General features: G+C 46.2%; 1 protein-coding gene across 1 annotated transcript in view; it reads right to left on the reverse strand.

Annotated features, from left to right (window-relative positions):
* Positions 1 to 1,052: 1,052 nt before the first annotated feature.
* The window catches only part of TNFAIP8L3 (TNF alpha induced protein 8 like 3), a 38,600-nt gene continuing 23,543 nt past the window's right edge, over positions 1,053 to 16,109 (reverse strand). Inside the window, exon 3 of the mRNA XM_036301441.1 lies at positions 1,053 to 2,991. Within this exon, the coding sequence (XP_036157334.1) occupies positions 2,429 to 2,991 (563 nt within the window). The 3' untranslated portion in view covers positions 1,053 to 2,428. The remainder of the gene's footprint in view (positions 2,992 to 16,109) is intronic.

Consider the following 16,109-nt stretch of genomic DNA (forward strand, 5'->3'; position numbering starts at 1 on the left):
AAAAAAGCACCAGCCCTCAAACTAGCACACAGTCCTCAATCAGGTGAGTACACCAAGGCAGGCACTGAGGGCTCTGCATGTGAAAACTCATTTGGCTACTGCTGGGCTGCTTGCTGCCTACTGGGTGCATGAGAAGGGGAGCCATCTGCCTGTAATTCCCACCAGCTTTGCCCCAATGATCAACGACTCCAGCCCAGATGTGCACAAGGTATCATTGTTAGGCCTTATGTCTAGGAGGAGGCACTAGGCCAGTGGTTGGCAAACTCATTAGTCAACAGAGCCAAATATCAACAGTACAATGATTGAAATTTCTTTTGAGAGCCAAATTTTTTAAACTTAAGCTATATAGGTAGGTACATTGTTATTAACTTAATTAGGGTACTCCAAAGCTGGCCTTTGCTAAAAACGTGGTATTTTGTGGAAGAGCCACACTCAAGGGGCCACAGAGCCGCATGTGGTTTGCCGACTACCGCACTAGGCCACGCCTGTCAAATATGGAGAACAGGGGCTGACTTAACTATTCCCTATTCCTCCCTGGACATCCTTCCTATAAACTAATTTTGAGCGCTGGTAGCTGAATAACTGAACTGAATGGTTTGCACTGATATTGACATGGGAGCCAGTTGAGGCTAAATGGCCACTGTAGGTTTGTTTCACATGTTCCCCAAAACCATCTCTTGATGCTCCTGCTAGAGAGAGACCATGGGGTGGGATGTACCATAGGGCTGAGCTAATGTGGTGTTCTATAAGAGAAGCACAGTGGGACAGGAGGTGATGTAGGAAGAGCACATCTTTTTTATAAAAAAAACCTGTTTTTATTGATTTTTAGAGAGAGGGAGAGAGAAACATTGATGCAAGAAACATCGATTGGCTGCCTCCTGCAGGCCCTCTACTGGGGATTATGCCCAAAACCCTGGGCATGTATCCTGACTGGGAATCGAACCAGTGACCTTTTGGTGCATAGGGTGACACTCAACCAACTGAGCCACACGAGCCAGGGCAAGAGCATGTCTCTTGATGTGGTGTCCTTTAGACAACATTATAAGACAATACATTGTCCTGATGTTTATTATGACTTTGATGAAAATGTCAGAAGCCACAGTGTGAAAGCGAAGTGTGAGACATTCAAAAGAGGCAGTCACCATGTCTGTGAGTTGGCTCCCCCTGGACCAGGGACACATACCCCACCTCGTTTCCCCTGGGCGACTTCCCCGCAGGGTCTAAGTGCAGAGGCCTTACTCTTCATTTTCTTCTTCCTTTAAATCCCATTATCCTTAACACTGTATCTAACTCCAAGGAATTTTATTTTTTATCCTCACCTGAGGATTTAGAGAGAGAAGAAGGGAAAGAGAGAGAGAGAAACATTGATGTGAAAGAGAAACACTGATCAGTTGTCTCCAGTACAACCCCAACCGGGAATCCAACCTGCAACCTTCTGGTGCATGGGACGATGTTCCAACCAACTGAGCACCCAGTCAGGGCAGGAATTTTATTTTTGAATCACAATTCCAAAACTTCTTGGTGGAAGGGTAGTTTCAATGTATTAACAAACTAGAGAAAACAGCACAAAATGACTATGAGAAGCCAAGAAAGATAGGTAGGGGTTCACTTTGCCTGACTCTCCTGTGCAGCTGGAATAAACCCTCCTATGCCTCACGGACTGTGCCCCTTAGAGGAGGGAGGGTGGTCCTGCAGGGAGCACAGTTCTCTGCTTCTGCGTGACGGGTGGGACTCTACCTGCCCGCTGGAGGATCATAAAACCGCACATCTAAGATCCAGAAAACAGAGCTTTTGAAAAACATTTTCCCAATGTGCAGCTATACTTTTTCACACCTTTAGATTCATTTTAAATTTGTTTGAAATAGCACATCTGGAGACAGATTGCAAACCCAGCCCACCAGAGACTATTGTTCTGTTCTCTGCTGCTTAATAGTCTAGATCCAAGTGGATTCCTCTCACACTCTGAAGGGAAAAGAAGACCCTACATTAGCGTTTTCAAAATCGTGGGACATTGTTTCATTTGATCCTCACAGCAGCCCAGGGAGCAGGCAGGAGGGGAAGGAACCAGAGGATGGAGTCATAACTGGTGGAGCTGGGAACCAAACCCATGTCCCCTGCCTCCTGGGCCAGGGCTCCTTCTACTCCACAGATGAACTGAGCTCTCCTTGATGAGCAGGGCAGCCTTTCTGCTTAGCATAGAAGACATGTCCTTTGGGCTCACAAACAAAGGTGATTTAAAGTACAGACCTCGTCAGCAAGCTCAGGGGATAAACACACCTGAGCTCAATTCGGCATCCACATCAGAGGGATGAAAAGGACAGAACATGGGCGTCTTCGACGAGGGTTTCTTCCCGTTCTTGACTCTCACCCAGACCACACTGGAGGGCTGTGACTGGAATGCAGCAAAGTCCAGGAGGAGGGAAGATATTCAGAGGACTTTCTCATCTAGCAATTTGTTGATTCCTTCACACATCCTCTTGAGGCTTGGTCTACAGTTTCCATCCAGACTATAAAGGGTGGAGAGGAACTCCACATCAGCAAAGTGGTTGAAGACGTGGTTGATGCGCCCGTGGGTCCTGGGGGTCAGGTGTCGCTGCACCAGTTCATGCACCAGGTCCTTGCACTCGTGTAGGAGCTTGGAGAGCACGTTCCTATCGAAGGTGTAGTCCACCTCATAGAAGCTGACGATGGTCATGGCCGTCTGGTTCAGCTTCTTCCTGAACTTCTCCACGATAGCAGCCTCCTCCTGGTTGAACTGGTTGTTCCGGTAGAGGATCCCGATTTTGATGGCCACCTTGATTAAGTCTTTCATGATCTTGTGGGCTTCCTTCTTGTTGTGGGTGTGCTCTTTGGTGACTTTGTAGAGCTCATCAAAGATCTCACTGCTGGTGTCATCAATCAGCATGTTGGCCACGGTCTTGCTGGCTATTTTGCTCAGAATCTTCTTCTGGGCTTGAAGGGCAAAACTCTTTGAACTAAACACATCGGGACCTACGATAAGAAAAGAAATGAAAGTTATGGCCATACGAGAACCATTTGTTATTTTCCTACAAGTGAAGCACACTAATTTGCACTTATGTTCTTAGAGCAAAAATCCATGCTTTTAGAGTCCACACTCCCTAACTGAACCCCACCCATGCCTGGTTGCCACATGGTCCTGTCCACATGACATGCTCATTTACTCTTTGAACCTTCTAAATTGTGCTCTTCCCTCTCTGGAACAGGTCTCCTCTTGTCTGGGCCAAATCTCACCTCTTTACATCTACTTCACATACAGCCTTCCAGACTCTATTAGGTCACAGAGGGCTCCCTATTGTGGCTGTTGCACTGGAAGCCATTCAGTTTTGCAAATTATACAGGAGGAAATTATAGCTTAATGACAAGAATGTAGTCTTTTTTTTTAAGTCCTCACCTGAGGATATGTTTTTACTGATTTTAGAGAGAGAGGAAGGGAGAGAAACACTGATGTGAGAGAAAAACATCCATCGGCTGCCTCCCATAAGTGCCCCACCTGAGATTTGAACCTGAAACCTAGATATATGCCCTGACCGGGAATCAAACCCAAAACCTTTTGGCGTATGGGATGATGCTCCAACTGAGCCACCTGGTCAGGGCAAGAATGTAGTCTTTTTTTTTTGGCTGAGTCTCAGAATTCATAGTTCATAGAGTCTAAGAGGTGTATTTTTCCGGTTTGATGTCTTGGAAATTGAGATGCATTTACAGCCACTGTTGCCAGGTGGCGGTTGTGCTGTGGTTGTCATTACCTGTGTGCATATCAACTTACACAATAGGAGCCAGAAATTTGGGAGAAAAGTCAAGAAATACTGCCTCACCAATGCTCCGACGGCACAGAGAACCGCCCTGTGTGGGAAGTAAGACGACGTCGGGTCAAAGGTGCTTCAGCCAGCACTACTCTGACCGTGAAGAAGCTCAGAAAAACAAAGCCAGTTTATTTCCCTGTTATTTTCCACTTTATGAATGAGAAAGAGAAATACATGTTAAAAATAATAAGTCTAAGTAAGTCTAAAAAGGATGCTTCAATAAGCATAAAATAAAAATTCTAAGAATACAGCAAGCAATTTAATTGGCAGCACCTTTATCTTTCTTAAGAACACATAAAACAGCATCTTACAATCCATGGTGCCTTAGATCTGATGAAATCCCCCGTGAAGTCACCAATTAGCTGGAGCTGACATTTGAAATGAACCCCCCTGGCCAGCCTGACTCATTATTACTATCTTCCCAAGGAGATTCAAGTTGCCTGAAGACAGAGACAGGAGTTTCAAGTTGCCATAGCACCTAGCTCAGTTCTGGTTACAGTGATGGGATGGTGTCTGTTAAGTACCGGAGAAATATTGCAGAAGAATAAGGAAGTAGTAAAATACGGTGCGAACTTATACTGAAAACACAAACCCCAACAATTTTCCTTTGAGAACCGAGGGCCCTCTAGGTCCCTAGAGCTTTTGCCCAGTGCTCTGTGGCCACCCCGAACTGAGATATGCAGAGTGGACAGCCAGCTTCTGCAGTCCGTGTCTGGCCCGTCCCCATCTCATCTGCCACCCCCTCTGCCCAGCCTGGATTCATTCCCTCAGTGGACAGTGATTTTAATTCCTCGACACTGAGGTCTTGCAGACACAGACTCAATAAACAGTCAAACACAACATAGACATAGGCCCCGGGGCTTCCTCCAGCCGCAGGCCTCTCAGGACTGGCCGGGCCTTCCTCCCTCAGCCCTGGGTCCTTCCAGGAAAGTGAATCCAGCTGCAGGCTCTTCCAGCTGCAGGTCTCAGGGGACTCCACCCAGAACTAAAGTGGTGGGTGCCCTGGCCTCTCACAGCCCCAGGAAGCTCCCTCCCTGAAGTTTGAGATCACAGCAATTTCAAGCAACTTCACAGCCAAGGTGCCCTGACATGGCCAAGATGTTCCTTCAGCCTCGGTGACTCTTCCATCCCCTGAGAAAGCTGACTTCCTGATTTTGAGACAAATAATATTCCTGTCCCATCTGATGATCCATCACAGTCACCAGACCTTTGTGTGAATAACCTTTGTTCCAAAAACATCAAATGGGTCCTCGAAAGACAAATATTTACAAGCACATAGGATGTGCAAAAGACGGTGCTGTGTGCTCAGAAGTCAATTCCACAGGAGAAGCTGAAAGACTTTGTTACTGAAATATGTATATGCCCCCTCAGGTGATTATTCTGACGGGAACAATGAAGTCTAGCTAGATCCATTCTGGAATATCACAGAAGCACGAATCAACTGAATGTGTGTTCACTAGAGTGTAAGCTCTGTGGGAGCAGGGACTTGTGTCTAAGCCCTCCTGTCCATCTGTCCAGACAGAGCCCAGCGTGTTGGCGGCACATGGCAGCCAGTGGCTGGACGAGGGGCGCGCTGGCTCTGTGCCAGGCACTGCACGGTGTTAACCCTGTGAGCTGGGTGAAGCTGGCATTTCTACCAGAGCCTCCCTGCCAGCCTGATTCCAAGCCCCTCTGTTCACCAGCAGCCTTCCCAACATTGTTCTCTAGAGCACTGCCGGCACACCTTTTGCCCAGATATCTCCCTAAGAATTTGAAAAACGACAAGCCTCCTTGCATTATTATTTTAACTTGACAGCAGTATTTTTCACTTCATGGTTAAATAGTTATATTTCTAATAGGTATAACTTCTATATTGTTAATATTGCTACATAAAAATTATCCTTTTATTTTTAAAAGTATGTTTTTATTGATTTCAGAGAGGAAGGGAGAGGGAGAGAAAGAAACATCAACGATGAGAGAGAATCATTGATTGGCTGCCTCCTGCACATCCCCCATTGGGGATGGAGCCTGCAACCCGGGCAGGTGCAGGCCTGGGATAAACCTTGACCTCCTGGTTTATAGGTTGAAGCTCAACTACTGACCCACACCGGTCGGGCTAAAAATTAACCTTTGGAATAATTCCTTTAAATGTGTCATCGTAACAAACATATCACAGCAATAAAACACCCATGACTGTCCATTTAAAAATGCTGGTGGGTGCCATTTGGGGGCCAACATCCTTTTTGTCCCTTGGTTTCTCTGCAGTCATTGAGCATTTGCTGTTTGTTCAACTCTGCATGAAGTTGAACCCCCAAATGCTTAATGGGGTTCTACTTTGAATATGATCCCGCAGGGGGGTGAGATACAGACAAATGAAACAAAATAGAGAAACATGTGAAATAGCCCAAATTGGCATGAGTGACAACAGCTCTGAGGGCTATGAAGGTGGGCTTCAATGTGGGTAGACACGGATGGCTACATAGGAGGTGGTTTCTAAAGTCACAGAAACAGGCCAGCAATTTCCCCCAAATCACTAAGGCCCTTATCCGTTTGCAGCATCTCTCTTGCATAATAAACATGTGTTTTTTACCTACAAAGGGGCTTGGGTACAAGTTCCTCGGCGAGGGCCCAGGAGGTCACAGGTATAGCGTCTCCAAAGCCCTAAAGATCAATAGTCATCATTCAAATCACAAGGAAAGCGTTAAGAAAAAAACCACAAACAGCAATAAGCAGATTCCCACACTCTGGCCCAGACACCAGGGTTAGCATCTTTAGGAGCAGGGCCAGGAATCCGAGCTCCCTGAGTGATTCTGACGTGCTGGATGCAGGCCCGCCGATCATGACATGCCCCAGCGAGGATCCTTCGGAATACTAGTCTTACTAGACGTTCCTGGAAGGCAGGTTCTGTGGTCACTTCAGTGAGTTTGTAGCTGACTCGATATTGTGACTGGCTTTTGATGATTTGTCATACCAGATAGCTTATTAAAGGCCTTGAGAAGTTCTGCAGGAAAGATATCTGCGTAGTTTTATTTAGCCTACCACTTCTCAAACTTACCGGACCTTAGGAAATTATATATCCCTACAACAGTATCCTGTGGCATACACAATGGGAAATGTGGGGAAAGCATTGACAGAAATAACTTCAAGGCAGCACTCTAGTCAACGTTTACAACTCTCAGGGACCTGTGGGGAGGCGTGGGGAGGCACTGCTGTTCCCAGCATACACGCTTGATTGCATGATTTAAGGAGGGTGTGTGCACTGAGGGAGAGCTGGGAGGGGCAGTCCTACTCAAAATACTTTTTGCACATGGAAATCTTGGGCTTGTTTCCTACTATCCACCCTTGTGCCTCAGCTTTCTGCAGAGGGACCCTTGTTGGTGACTCGCCCTCAGGAGAAACACTGCAGGCTGACGTGGAGGAAAAGGGGCCACAGGCTAACCTGACAAGCTCAGGGAAGGCCTGCATGGCAGCCTTGCAAACTCAGAGACCTAAAGTAACCACAAAGGATGGTCTGAAACGAAAACGGTTTTAATTAAAAAGCAGTTTATAGTGGGTAGTCATGTCCTAGGCTGGTATCTTCCCTGACAAAGGTTAATCTTTACCTTAACTGAGCCTATTGTCTTTTTGCATCTATGATAACATATCATTGAAATGTCAAAGTAATTTTCCTTTTTTCTGGACCCCTCGAAGCACAGGCACCACTCTGCAGAGACCACAAATCCCCTTATTGTTACTGAATTAATTGTTGACTGTTAACTATCCTGCACCCACCTAAGTAAAATAAGTGTGCATCTATCATTTTACTTTTTATCCAATCCTAGAGGTTTCCTCGCTTTGCTTTCTCCCACCTCCTTAATCTATCGTCAGTGGAGTTCATGTAACTCACTTACAGTTTCTCTTTTGATTGTAATGTATAAAACAAGATGAAAACCCGCCATTCTCTGGAGCATTATCTCAATGCTTTGAGATTCTGCTTCCCAGCAATTGTCGACAAATTTGAGTTTGGCTCAAATAAACTTACAAAAATTCTGTGCAGGTTTGAATGTTTCTTAGGTTAACGCTGAAAGGAAGAGAGTGGGCCTCGGGAGCCGAGGTCAGGAGTGCACGTGGGATATCTGGGGAGACAGGCCTGGCTATGGGCACAGGCTCGTTTGTGGAAAGACCACGAGATCTAGAATAAACCTGTCCTCTTATCCCTGTGTGTAAGGCTTAAGAAGGCTCTTTTAGCCAGGGATGGTTCTCTTACCCATATTTGAACAAAAGTTCCCATTCCCCAGCCATAAAAAGTAATGGATTGTTTAAGTACCCCGGAATCTCTGAGAATGTAGATTGAAAACACGATTATGCAGCTATTGTATATCTCACCTGACTGGCACGCTGAGACAAGATTGATGAAGCTACAAAATTCATCCTTGAAGAAAAAACAGGGGCTTCCTTAAACCAAGGCTGATGGAGGAGCTCAAGCGAAAGAATTATGAAGTCAGTGCTCTGAGAATAAGCACCAGAACTATGTAGGGAGAACGGCATAATAATGGTCATGAACTAGTTTGGCGAAAGAAAGCAAAACATTTAAGTGGACCCTTCGCTGCATGGAAAAGTGCTGGGGCCAGCCTGAGTTGATGTTTCTATAAATGATGTTCAGCTATAGTACAAGCGATGTACGTTTTTACGTTTCTAGAAAACACTGAGCTCTCCCAGATGGTGAAATGCCAAGCTGGTAGCGATAAACAGCGGGAAGCTGGGTGAGTGGGCAGAAAAGAGGCAGATGAGCTTCGGCATGGTAAGAACAAGGTACTACATTCTGGGGAAAATAAGTGGTGGTGAGGACAGAGGACGGTCTCTGAGCTGTCAGCCACAGCCCAGAAAAGGGCCCTGAGCATCACCCAGTATGTGTCCTGGTAGAGAGAGGCTGGGGGACAGACTCAACTCCTCTCCATACTCACAGGACTAGGTAACTTTCCCACCTATGGTCAAGGTGTGGGAAACTTGTATATGACTATGGTTACCTGTGTCAAAATTATAAAACTGGAAATTGTGTGTATTAGCCAGTATGTACTCACGTAGTATCACTTCATTTCTATCAACAGCTTAAGATGATGGCGAGGCAGAGTTAGCTAAAAGCATTTAGTAGAAATTAGGGGTGGAGATAGTACCCAGAGGAAACCAATCTGTGGTCCTTAACAAGCACCATCCATCAAAGCATGAGACCCAGAGTACAAGGAAGGTGGGAGGGGGGAGTTCCCAGGGCATGGGGAGGGGAGGGGGAAGACCCGGGCAGAGGGGGATCTGTGGTAGTCCAAGTTGCTGGCACTCAATCACTCACACTTAAGTGATGGAAGAAAAGTCCAAGCAAGCCTTCTTGAGATGGAGCAGCCTCACAAACAACTTCGAATTTGAACTTCCATGATGCACACCCATCCCTCTGCTTAGCTGCACATACTCTCAGAGAAGCTGATTAGACCAGTCCTGTCCCCCAGGGCCCATCCTTCACTAATGACAAGGGGCCAGGAGCCAGTGGAAAGACTGACAGCCCCCCCCCCCCGCCCCCCTTCCTGCTCTTTGTTGTTCCCCGGGTGAATGAGGAGGAAGAGGGGTTGATGGTGGGGTAAGGAGGTCTGCAGGATGGCATATCCATGGCGACGATACAGCACCTTCCAGAGAAGACACCGCCTCTGCTTTAGTTCTTGGTGGCCCCTTTGCAGCTGCGGGAACAAAACTGCTAAGGGACGATTAAGTAGTGTTTTCAAATACAAACCTGACACCGTTATGGTTCCCAGAAAAACTAACTGAGTTGTTGCATCTCCAGTGAAGTCAACTGGAAAAGATTTTCCTTTTCTTGTGTAAAAGTGTGGTTCGTATACTGCTGGGATATTGAGAAAACACAGCACTGGTGGTGGTGCAATGAGATGAAATCATCAAGGAACCTTTGAGTTAGGGACATGCCAAAACTTTGACGCCCCCCCCCCCCCCCCCCAGCAAGGATCAAAGCTGAGAAGCTCATGAAAAATGCCCTTTCATACTTGAATGAGATGGCATTTTTAAGGCATTAAGAAAGGTATTTTGGGATACTTTAAAAGGCATCACAGTACAATTTAGATGGCCTGGGAGGGCTAGGAGATGGATTTCTCTGACAGGAGGATTAATCCAGCACAGTCTTGAGGCCTTCTTAGGTTTGGCCCCTACCCTACCTTCCCGAGGTCCCCAAATTTCCACCACTTGCAATAAGAAGCAAGCAGCTCTGGGCCTGTGGATGGGGTTGCCATGACTCGGAGGGCAGCAGCCTGTACCAGGCACCATTAGTGGGTGTGCACAAGGAAAACATTAGAACCTCTATTCTGTTTCCTTGCTCTCTAATGGGATAAATTAAGCTTTTCTAATATTTTACAGGCTGACCCTAGGGCTTGGAGTAGGCAATTAGACACACATGAGCAGAGTAGAAACAATAAGCCAGGTAGGGAAGGCCACCTGGGTGGGAAGCCCCAGGTGCTTATGGGTAAAACTGGGAGGGCAAGTATTGTTGGGTGGGACCTCACCCCCCAAGGTGACCTTTCCTCCTGTGGCATGTCCCTAGTCGTGTGGCAGACCCCCTTGGAGGAGGAACAAGGGGGCCAGAGAATAGCTTCAGATGACTCCCATACAAGCCCTTGCAGGACCACTCCCCTAAGCATTAAGCCCTTGAGATAATGAGGCTCTGACCCACATCAAATAATCTCAGGAACAAAGCCTCGGGTCTGTTGACCACAGAGACAGAGTTTTGGTCAAACTAGAGATAATATCCAGGCCTCAGTTGTGTTTCAGCTCCAGGCCCAGAAAAGCAACAAAACCAGACAAAACACCGTGGCTGCCTCAGGACCAGCTGCACTGACTAATGGCCTCCTACCTGAATGCCGATCAACCTGTAGAGACCATGCCCCTGAAAGGACACACCTGGAAAAGCTGATGAATATTCTATTGAGATTCTCCTGAGACCTCTCCTGAAATCCTTGCCTTTGGAAACAGATAAAACCCCTTAGCAAAGGACCAGCAAGTGCAATGTACGCTCTCTCTGGTGAGCATGCCCATGCCTTTCCCCACCCCTTCCTTCCTCAGGCAGCGCGCTCTCTATCTCTCTCTCTCTCTGTGTCCCCCCCCCCCCCCCCAGCCCCAGCAAACCCAATGCCTTTCCTCCCCCTTTCTTCCCTCAAGGTGTGTACCTTTGCTTTCTTTCTCCTAAGCTCCAACGGCCCTTCTTTTGCCTCAGTAGTTCACTTCCTGAGTCACTTCTACCCCGGTGACTTTCTACATAAACTTTTGCTAGTATTTGAGTTCCTTGGCTCTGAATTCCTTTCTTAGCCGAGCTCAAGGACCTCGATATAACATCTGGTGCCTTTCCCACTGGTATGTGGTACCCTAAGGGAACCCTCACCTGGGGCAGTGGGTAGTGTATCCCTCACTTGTTTGTTCCCTTCCACAATTTTGAATTATTTCGGCACATGTGTTTGTGTGCTTGGTTAAACAGACTCACTGATTATATTATTAAGTTCTAACCAAACTAACTCACAAAATGTACCAGTGATTTTTAAAGATTCCTGCAAGAAACACAACCGAGGACTGAAGATGTTCTACTGATCGTGGCAACACAAGTGAACAGCAAGAACATGGCGGAGCGGACGTCTATCCTCAGCGCAAGTCCTTTTCCGCACCCCGCGTATAAGGTAAAAGCAATGATCTAATCAGATCTGACAAGAAATGGGCCATACAAGTTTCAAAAGTTCAAATAAGATGATTTGAAATATGGATTTCAAACACTCTTACTTGCCTTGAGACATTCCCAGAGGCAGTAGGCAGCCATGGCAATTAGCAAGACAGATAAACAAATGGGGATTCTGATGCTGGCCTGTCCTGTGGGTGCTGGGCAGGCAATGAGCCTCAGCAGACTATTGGGGAAGAGCCATGAATCAAGGATGAGGCTGGTGCTTCTTCCAGCTTGGGAGACCGGAGGGGTGGGGGTCATTAAGGCACCCCCAAAGGCAACAGGCATCTGGGAATGTGGGGGGAAGATGACTTCTCCAGTCCTGAGCATGCTGCGTTTGGGGGGCCCGGAGAAGGGGGGGCATGTGGGCCGCACAAGGCTGTGTAGTGGGCACCTCCAACTAAACTTGTCCTACCCTGAGCTTCCCATTTTCCCATCCGAACCCTGTCCCATCCCATAAAAGCAAGACATGGTGAAAAGACCCTTCTTCCCTAAGTAATTAGCCAATTAGGGATCCTGAGGGATAATGCAAATACCTATTTCGATGGTGTAAGCTACTCTCTGTTCACAGCTTGCTGGGCATCACTGCAGATCACTGTGTCAGAGCTACACTTTACCTTTCCTAGGCAGTCTCTCTCCCCTGTGCAGTCCACCACCAAACCATCCCTTTTCCCTCACCAAGAGAATGGATTATTTAAAAATAAGGGTTGGAAGTGAAAGGCAGGCTTGGGTACAGAGGGTTTGCAGTTGGTGGATGGAGGGAGAAAGGAGTGAGTTGCCAGAGACAACTGAATGCAGAGAGGGGGTGTGGCATTAGCCAGTCTCCACTTCCTCTGCCACATGGCCCGTCGTCCCTCCTCCAGCTTGGGCTTGGGTGTCCCTGAAATCTTGCCTTTGGCTCAGGCCTGGGAGGAGGCACAGAAATTCATTCATCCAGCGGTCTGGAGAGAGGATTAAGTGTTTTGGGGGACCATGCATGATGAAATTTCTTGGCTGTATTGGATATTTTAGGTTGCTGAGCAAGGATATACAAAAGCAGTGGTAGTCAAACCCGGCGCTCCTTATAGGAAAGCAGGTTCAGATCATTGCAATACCTTGAATTAGATAATTACATGTTAAAAGCAGCATTTCACCATCTTTAAGATGAAGATCACGTTGTTGTTTTTTTATTGCAAAAATAAATTCCTGGTCCTTGAAATAACTTACTGTTTCAGGTGAAATGGGAGATATCTGTAATACTATCAACAATCAAATATATGTTAAAAAAATATAAAATAAAAAACTAAAAAAAGAAAGAAAGAAACATTGGCAGGGGCAGCTGTAAACCCTACTAGCTCCTTATCTCATCTTATCTTAGATTCCCACCAATCCACCCATCCACCAGCATAGAGGAATCTGTAACTCAATTAATAATAACCACGTCAGAGATAATGTTAACTTCTGAGCACAGATTCTGTGCCCAAGGTAGTGTACACCATGTATTGGATCCTCACAAGAGTTCTGCCAGAGAGGGACTGTGAGTTCCATTTTATAGATGAGGAAACTGAGGCACAGCAGGTTTAAGTAATTCACTCAAAGCTAAGAGGCTAGTAAGTAGCAGAGCTGTAGTTCCAATCAGCTCCAGACAAAGCCTGTAATCTTTGCTTTCATGCATCTGCTTTCAGAAAATTGTCCTTGGCTCCCTAGTGACTGTGATTTCTCACTTATTTGAGACATTAGATAGGCCTCAATTAAATCCCCATCTAACAAGGAGATTTAGATTTCATCCTTTTTTTAAATACAAAAAGCCAGTCTTACTACACAATGGAATAATACCACATATTCATCAAGATACATGAAGCTTTCATTTTTAAAGGGAATTTTATGTATTTCAACAGAGGTACATATTGATTTTGTTCTTCATATTGATTATACAGATGGCTCTGAAAAGTGAATGAGTGATAATTTTACTTATGAGAGCTAACTGTGAATTCACCGGCGGGTGAATCATCTCCAACTCAACAGGTTAATTTTGGAGATCTGAGAGATATTTTTGTCTCACTGCAGTAGAAGAGCAACCATCACTAAAAACATCTACTTAGATGATTTCTTTAAACACTTAATGCCCGGCCAGTGTGGCACAGTGGTTGAGCGTTGACCTATGAAATAGGAGGTCATGTTTCTATTCCCGGTCAGGGCACGTGCCCGGGTTTCAGACTCTATCCCCAGTGTGGGGCATGCAGGAGGCAGCTGTTGAATGATTCTCTCATCATTGATGTTTCTATCTCTCCCTTTCCCTTCCTCTCTGAAATTAAAAAAATATATAAATATATATATGTATGCACACACACACACACACTAGAGGCCCAGTGCACGAAGTCATGCGCCAGTGGGGTCCCTCAGCCTGGGCTGTGGGATGGGGCCGAAACTGGCTCTCCAACATCCCCTGAGGGTCCTGGATTGTGAGAGGGTGCGGGCCAGGCCAAGGGACCCCACCAGTGCATGATCAGAGCCGGGGAGGAACATGGGAGGTTGTCCAGCTGGGGAGGGACCGTGGGAGGGCTCTAGGGCATGTCCGGTCCATCTCACTCAGTCCCAATTGGCTGGACCCCAACAGCAAGCTAACCTACCGGTCTGAGTATCTGCCCCCTGGTGGTCAGTGCACATCATAGCAACTGGTAGACCAGTTGACTGTCTGCTCCCTGGTGGTCAGTGCACATCATAGTGAGCCGTTGAGCGGCCTTAGCATATCATTAGCATATTACGCTTTGATTGGTTGAACGGACGACCAGACCCTTAGCATATTAGGCTTTCATTATATAGGATATATATATATTAAACAATACTTATTCACTCCTCTCCCACTCTTTTTGTATCTAAAAAATAACTAGTGTCTCCCCACCCAGTTGGAACAAATCTTAACATTTTGTCCTCAGAGACAGAGTGAGGTAAGTCACATTCAGGAATAACAGTAACAGAGTCCACCTATGCGTGAACAGTAACTCATCATATCCTTGCAGCAGCTCTGTGAGTAGGCACTAAATAGCATCACCATCAGCAGCATTTAAATCCAAGGAAACGGCAGCCAAGAGAGACTACGTAGCGAGTTTAAAGCTACCATTTCAGAGTGGCAGAGCTAGATCAGACCCAGGCAGACCGCCCCAGAACCCTGTGCTTTAATCCCCCCCCACTGAACGGCCATTCATGAGGTGATAAACATCAATCATTTTAAATGGCTTTTGAATTACTGCTCACTTTAAAATGGAGATGGAGCAGGTGTTTTTCCTCAGATGCATTTCAAATATATAGGCAACACAGAAAATAATGTAACAACCTCTACTTGGGTGGCCACCGCCCAGTTGGAACAAATCTTAACCTTTTGTCCTCAGAGACAGAGTGAGGCAAAGCCCTCTTTGTTTTCAACTCCCTCTCTTTCCCTTCTATCTCCCCAGGTTGAATTGAATTTCAGAAGTTGATGTGTCTTTGTCTCATCTATGTTTTTATACTTTTGCCCATGAGTATGCATCATCCACATTGTATTGCTCAGTGTTCTTAAATTTTGGATAAGGTGTCATACTACAGAATCTTCTGCAACTCTTCATTCAACATCATGCTTTCTAGATTTATCTAATTTAGTCATTTAGTTGCTTATATGAACACGCTATATAACCATGTTTCCTGTTGATGGACATTTAAACTCCTTCCACTTTCTGCAAGAAAAAGGCCCCACAGACGTGTCTCTTTGTGCACACACACAACAGTGTACCTAGAATGCAACTGCCAGGTCCTGTACCAGAGAGGCTGCCAATTGCTTTCCGGTGAGATTGCACTAATTTTCACTCCCAGCAGCAATGTATGACTTCCCACAGTTCCACTTCCTCATCAACACCTCAAATAGTCCACCTTTTAACATTTTGCCAATCTGATAAGTACAAAATGGTATCTTGTTTTAATATAAACTTCTTTGATTCCTGGTAAGATTCAATATATTTTCTGTGTATGAACATTCAGGTCTTTTATCTGTGAGTTGCTCATTCATATAATTTACTCATTTTTATTCCCTCCCAACTTGATTGTATGTCTTTTCCTGGCTAATTTGTCAGAGCTTTTAATACCTTATGGATGCTAATCCTCTGCTGATCACACTATTGCCTCTCAGGCTGTAGAATTATCTTTTAACTTACAGAAATTAAAAATTTTAACATAGTCACATTTATCAGTATTTTCCTTTATAGTTAGTGATAATTTTGCATTGTGTTTTTTAAAAAAATATTTTTACTAGAGGCCCAGTGCATGAAATTCATGCAAGGGTAGGATCCCTAGGCCTGGCTGGCGATCAGAGCAGATCTGTGGGGTGACCAGCGGGGCAATCAGGGGCGCCCTGCTGGCACCCACCTTGGCCGGCCTGGCACCACCCACTCGCTGGCTTGCCCCCTGCCACCAGTGCTGGTTGCCTCCTTCTGTGGGGTGACCAGCAGGGTGATGGGGCAGGGGAGGGGGGGCCGGCACTGGCACCTGCCTTGGCTGGCCTGGGGCCTGCAGGCTGGGGTCAGCTCCTGCGTTGAGCGTTTGCCCCTGGTGGTCAGTGTGTGTCATAG

Source organism: Myotis myotis, unplaced genomic scaffold (assembly GCF_014108235.1).
Source record: "Myotis myotis isolate mMyoMyo1 unplaced genomic scaffold, mMyoMyo1.p scaffold_m19_p_1, whole genome shotgun sequence".
Taxonomy (NCBI): Eukaryota; Metazoa; Chordata; class Mammalia; order Chiroptera; family Vespertilionidae; genus Myotis; species Myotis myotis.